This window comes from Chamaea fasciata, unplaced genomic scaffold (assembly GCF_029207755.1).
Source record: "Chamaea fasciata isolate MVZ Bird 193981 ecotype frontalis unplaced genomic scaffold, bChaFas1.0.hap1 SCAF_1135, whole genome shotgun sequence".
NCBI lineage: Eukaryota > Metazoa > Chordata > Aves > Passeriformes > Sylviidae > Chamaea > Chamaea fasciata.
In genome coordinates, this window is record NW_027095220.1 from 573 (window position 1) to 7,127 (window position 6,555).

At 52.1% G+C, this 6,555-nt stretch overlaps 1 protein-coding gene across 1 annotated transcript; it reads left to right on the forward strand.

The window, feature by feature from the left end:
- The first annotated feature begins 1,100 nt into the window (after positions 1-1,100).
- On the forward strand, positions 1,101-3,773 carry LOC136284572 (olfactory receptor 14J1-like). Its single transcript, XM_066174924.1, has 2 exons — positions 1,101-1,109; positions 2,832-3,773. Exons 1-2 carry the CDS (start codon positions 1,101-1,103, stop codon positions 3,771-3,773), a joined length of 951 nt encoding a protein of 316 aa, XP_066031021.1.
- The last annotated feature ends 2,782 nt before the right edge of the window (positions 3,774-6,555 follow it).

The following is a 6,555-nucleotide window of genomic DNA, read 5'->3' on the forward strand; positions in this document are numbered from 1 at the left end:
TCCTTGCTTTATACTAGAAAAGCATTCTTAAAATGGTACCCCAAACATGCAGAGGCCCATAAGCAGCTTGGGAAACTGTTAGATGGGTGGGACTGCACAGAATCTGCAAAAATTCCGTGTGGTTGCAGATTTGTGACCATGAGAACCACCAGACCTTTTCCTGTGGCACGTATCTCCATAAACTCTAGAGAGGCTCCTCTCCCAAGGTGATGCGGGATTGTGTTTAAATAGTTGCAACTGGCTAAAAATCATAGTTCTCTCTCTGTTGAGTGGGAAAGTGAACGGTTTGTGGTAAGTGGAAAGATGTTTGAATGTCTCATTTTTCCTTTTTCTCTTTTCTTAGTGTATGCTAATAAAATCTATCTGTTTTTACTTTTCAGTTGTGCCTGTTTCAGCTTTTTCTCCCAAAATCTTATCTGCCAGCTAGTAAACAAAATTCAGCAAACATAAAACCACCACAGGAAGGGACAGCATCTGCCTTGCCAGGGGCTGGAGCTCAGGCCTTGGCCTTTTGCATTCCTGAAACACATGCAGGTTTGCTCAGCATCAGAGACACCTTTGCCTTGTTTGTCCCCACCTGTCATCAGTGCCTGCGGTGTTCTGCTCTAACTGGAACCTGGGGACACTTTCTCACGCGTGTCCCTCAATGGGACCCATTTAAAACTTCAAGAAACTTTGGCGTTTTTAATCTGACTTTGAGTCCTTGAGAAGTTTTTTGAACACTCTCTCAGGGACTGAGTCTGATGTAAACAACAGCAAATCCCTGAGAGGCTCATTAACATCCTTGTGCTGTGTCTGTGCTGCTGAGCTGGGCCGGGCTCCTGACACAGAGGCACCTCCTGGCAACCAAGATGAGCTTCAAAAAGGCATTTCTCCATCAAAGTGGCTCCTGTGCACAGCCCAGCAGGGCTGGGGCACTGCTTGCAGCCACCCTGGGCACAGCACACAGGCACAGAGAGCTTCAATCACTCAGGGCTGGGAAGATGCTGAGGACTGACTGGGCGAGAATCATTTCCAGCCCTTGACACTGGAAACCTCTGGCTGCAGGACAGTGCAGCTGCAGCTCCTGCAATGATCTCCTAAAGCAGGAACATCCCATTATGGATTCTGTAAGTACAACTCAGACTATCTCTGCTGTAAGCATGTGGACATGCTCAGGGCTTCTGCTCACTCCAGGAATATTTCCAGGACAATAATTTTTATAAAGATAAAATTTACTCAGTCATTGTTTTCAGTTTCTTACTCCTGGTGAACGGGGGGGTTAAATAATAAACAACTTCATGTTTAAAAGTCCCTAAGGCATCTGAACTATACCTCCAGTGCTATTCATGGGTTCCCAAATGTGCTTTCATCCACTCCCTTGCCCATGGACAGCACCAGCATCACCTTCACTGGAGCCATCAGGCTTAGTCTGACCTGTCCTTTCTCCAAGCTCCAAACAGAACCTGCCCCCAGCCAGTGCCCTGCAAACAGGCAGGTTTCTGTAGGGCCAAGGAGAGTGCACAGAGATTTGGGGTCTGTGAGTGCTGGCAGGGAGAGATCAGGAACAGGGAAATACCTCCAGGAGAAAAATCTCCAGGAAGCAGAGAGAAGATCAGGCAATGAGAGAAAACAAAACCCAGAAAAGCTGTGGCAGGGAGAGATCTCCAGAGGATCCTTTCCAGTGCAGCCCCTCCCTCGGAACAAGCCCCCTCCCTCTTGTCCCCCAGCCAAGCCTCTGCCCTCAGGGCTGGGGGTCCAAGGCATGAAGCCCCTCCTGTGCAGGCAGAGCTGCAGCAGAGCCGTGGGGCAGCTCTGCAGCCCCGGGCCCAGTTCCCTCTGCAGAGCACAGGGCTGGGAGCTGCTGCCTGGCACTGGGGGGCTCTGGGAGGGGGCACAGCTGGCTCAGGGTGACCCTGTCCCCAGTGCCCGGCTGTGGGCAATGCTGTCAGTGCAGCCAGGGAAGGAGCTCCATCTCATTTAATCCAGTGCCATCATTAGGACACTTGAAAGTCTCCCTGAGATTTCCTTCCAAGCTTCCAGCTTCCCTCCACAATGCAAACCTGCCCTGTAGCATCTTTGTCTTATCTGAAAGCCCCACGGGGAGACACACAAGTTCTGTGATGGAGAAAATGCTGTTGGGTTGGTGGAATGAGTCCCGTGTGTCCTTGGGTACAAATATGGGGCTTAGCCCTTGAGAAGAGGATGGACATTGGGTGGACTGTGGTGGATCCATCAGCTCTCAGCAGTGTCAGGATGGTTTTTAAAGGAAACATGGGAGGGTGATCATCCTGTGTAGGGGACAGGTGAAAGCCCAGAGAATCCTGGAACAGGACAGGGTGACAGACCTCCTCCCCTCATTCTCCATGCACCACCTTGCCTCAGAGAACTTGCTCTGTTCTCCCTGAGCACAACAGCAGAAATGTTGAGAGTTTCTGACATCAAAAATAGTCAAGTGGAGATGAAGAAAAGCTGTTGAAAAAACTCTAGAACATTTAAACAGACTTTACCATTCCTGGTCACTGGCAGTGGGAGTACAAGCTGACAGACTTCTGTACTAACAGGGTTTCAAAGTGGAACACGAGGACGGGTTCCCTGTTCCCCTCTCACGTCTGCACAGCAAGGCTGAATTATAAAAACCCTGCATGTAATTGCCCTGAACCTGAAGACCCACTCAGCCAGCACCAACCAGGGCTCCCCAGTTGGAGTTTAAGGAAAATCTGCTAGAAAATCAAAAGGCTGTCAGTGTGATACAGAAGAATGGTCTGTGGGAAAAGGCTTTGATTTTACTGAAAGAACTTTCTCCTAACCTGTCACTGATCTTTTCTCCTTGCACAGGCCCCCATGGCCAGACACAGCAAATGTCCAACAGCAGCTCCATCAGCCACTTCCTCCTGCTGCCATTGGCAGACACGCGGCAGCTGCAGCTCCTGCACTTCTGCCTCTTCCTGGGCATCTCCCTGGCTGCCCTCCTGGGCAACGGCCTCGTCATCAGCGCCGTAGCCTGCGGCCACCACCTGCACAGCCCCATGTTCTTCTTCCTGCTCAACCTGGCCCTCACCGACCTGGGCTTCATCCTCACCACTGTCCCCAAAGCCATGCACAATTCCCTCTGGGACACCAGGACCATCTCCTATGAAGGATGTGCTGCACAGCTCTTTCTTCTTGTGTTTTTCATTTCAGCAGAGGTTTCCCTCCTGACCATCATGTGCTATGACCGCTACGTGTCCATCTGCAAACCCCTGCACTACGGGACCCTCCTGGGCAGCAGAGCTTGTGCCCACATGGCAGCAGCTGCCTGGGCCAGTGCCTTTCTCTGTGCTCTGCTGCACACAGCCAATACATTTTCCCTGTCCCTGTGCCAGGGCAATGTCCTGGGCCAGTTCTTCTGTGAAATCCCAGAGATCCTCAAGCTCTCCTGCTCCAAATCCTACCTCAGGGAATTTGGGGTTTTAGTTTTCACTACCTCATTAGGACTTGGCTGTTTTGTGTTCATTGTTTTCTCGTACGTGCAGATCTTTAGGGCCGTGATGAGGATTGCCTCTGAGCAGGGACGGCACAAAGTCTTTTCCACCTGCCTCCCTCACCTGGCTGTGGTCTCCTTGTTTGCCAGCACTGTAGCCTTTGCCCACTTGAAGCCACTTTCAGTCTCCTCCCCATCCCTGGATCTGGCATTGTCAGTTCTGTACTCGGTGGTGCCTCCAGCCCTGAACCCCGTCATCTACAGCCTGAGGAACCAGGAGCTCAAGGCTGCAGTGTGGACACTGATCACTGGACGATTTCAGAAACATTAAACTGCTGGCCAGTTTCTGCAAATCACTTGTAATAAACTTGTAATGATTGTGTCATCTTTGATAGCGTTGGTTTGATTGTCAGTGTTTTTCCTTTGTTTTAGTTTTCTGTGATGTTCACAAAGCAATGATGTTCATTGTGTCCTTTCTTCTATTCCTTTTCTCTAAGTTTTCTGTGGCCACAGACTGTGTCAGTGAAGAACTGCGCTCTCAGTGGCTTTTAAAGGAACTAAAGCATCTCCCAGCAGAGTTTTCACTGGAGATCCCGAGGTTTTTTCCCTTCTCTGGAGCTGCAGCAGCAATGTCTGTGTGCAGAGCTGGGGGCAGATCAGGGCAGGCACAGCAGCTGTGCCCAGGAGCAGCAGCCCTTGATGTTGGCAGTGCTGCTCCCGTGGCCCTGCCCCGCTGCCCTCCTGGCCCTGGTGTTGCTGTAGGGCCTGAGGGCTCTCGGGAATCGGGCACAGGGCTGGGGGTGGCAGTGCCGGGGCTGCAGCAGGGACAGGCCATGGGCACCGCTGGGGCAGCGCTGACGCCTCAGGGCAGGCCCTGGGGGCTCCAGGCTCCTTGCCCAGGCTCTCTCCAGAACACGCCCAGGCCAAAGCTCAGCAGAGAAAAGCCCCGTGAGCAGCCCCAGGGTGGCTGTGGACAGGGTGGGGGCAAACAGCATCACACCATGGGCATGTCCCTTGGGGAGAAGGATCATCCTACAAGTGCTTCAGGAATTCTCTGCAGGCTCCTGCAGTCCCTGGTGCTGTTCCCTTGCCAGAGGCACCACAGGCCAGGGGGGCACATCTGGGTTGCTGTGTCTGGGTGTGGGGTTCCCTGTTCTGGGCAATGAGGAGGGGCTGCAGAGGCTCTGCAGGACTGACAGGATGGGCTTTGGGGCTGTGAGGAGAAGCTGAGGGACCTGGACTGCTGCACCTTCGGAAGAGGAGGCCCAGAGCTCATCCTGCAACTGATCCAAGGGTGGTTTCAGAGAATCACATAATCAGCAAGGTTGGAAAAGACCTTGGAGATCATCAAGTCCAACCTGTGCCCTGACACCACCTTGTCTCCTCTGATCCTTCTCCAGGATAAACAACCCCAGCTTTCTCAGCCACTCCTCACAGAACTTTTGATCCAGACCCCTCACCAGCCTTGTTGGCCTTCTCTGGACATGCTCCATCCCTTCAATGTCCTTCCTAAATTGGGGGCCCAGAACTGGACACAGCATTTGAAGTGCTGCCTCAGCAGTGCTGAGCACAGAGGAAGAATCAGTGCCCTGCTCCTGCTGGCCACACCATTTCTGATCCAGGCCAGGAGCCATTGGCCTTCTTGGCCACCTGGGCACACTGCTGCCTCATGTCCAGCCTGCTGTCCAGCAGTCCCCTCAGGTCTGTTTCTGCCTGGCCACTGTCCAGCCGCTCTGTCCCCAGCCTGTAGCACTGCAGGGGTTGTTGTGGCCCAAGTGCAGGACCCGGCCCTTGGTCTTGTTAAACCTCCCATTGCTGGATTTGGGCCCTGGATCCAGCCTGTCCAGGGCCCTGTGCAGAGCCCTCCTACCCTCCAGCAGATCCACACTCACACCCAGCTTGGTGTCAGCTGCAAATTTGCTGATGGTGGACTCAATCCCCTCATCCAGACCATCAATGCAGATGTTGAAATCCACACTGGCTGGGTCTGATCCCTGGGCCATCCTGTGGGTGCCGTGTGATGGCACTCAAGGTGATCTGTTCCATAACCTTGCTGGGCACCGAGGTCAGGCTGACAGGCCTGGAGTTCCCCAGATCCTCCTGCCAGCCCTTCTTGGGGATGGGCTCACATTGGCACCTCCAGTCCTCTGGGACCTCCCTGGGGAGCCAGGACTGATGAGAAATGATGGAGAGCAGCTTGGGGAGCTCATCCACCTGCTCCCTCATCCCCCTAGGAGGGGTCCCATCTGGTCCCAGGGACACCTGTGAGCATCTGAGTGGCTCAGCAGGTCAGCAGCTGCTTCCTCCTGGATTACAGGGGGGCTGTTCTGCTCCCTGTGCCCATCTACCAGCTCAGGAGAACACTTGTCCTGAGGACAATCTGTCTTAATTGTTCGAAACTGAGGAAAAGAAGGGGTTAAATACCTCAGCCTTTTCCTTATCTTTAGTTTCTATATTCCCCCCACCATATCTAATAAAGAATGGATGTTGTCCTGACCTCTCCTTTTCTCCTTTTGCTATTAATGTATTGATAAGAACATTTTTATTATCTATCACCGAAGTGGCCTGGTTAAGCTCAAATTGAGCTTTCACCTCTCTAATTTTCTTTCTGCATGACCTAACAACATCTTTAAACATTTCCTGAGTGTCCTGCTCATCTGTCCAAAGGGGATGCACCGTCTTTTTCTCCCATGAGTTCCTGCAAAGGCCCCATGCCCAACCAGGCCAGTCATTTTCCTTGCTAGCTCATACTTTGGCACAAAGGGACACGCTGTTCCTGCTCCTTCCAGATTTCTTTCTTGAAGTGTGTCCATCCTTCTTGGAATCCTTTGTTTTTAAGGGCTGTTTCTCTTAAAAATATCAGTACCTGATTTGGCACTCCCCAAATCTGCATCCTGATTAGACTGAAGTCTGCTCTCTGTCAGGCCAGTGTAGAAGTTTGTTGATGCCCCTCCTTTTTTCATCATATTTAAAAAATCAAAAATTGCATCATCACTGTACCTCTGACCACCACATCTCCCACCAGCCCTTCTCTGTTTTTGAACAGCAAGAGACAGAGCTTTCCTTGGCAGTGGGAAGAGAAGGAAACCTCCCCAAAGCTTGAAAGGTTCAGT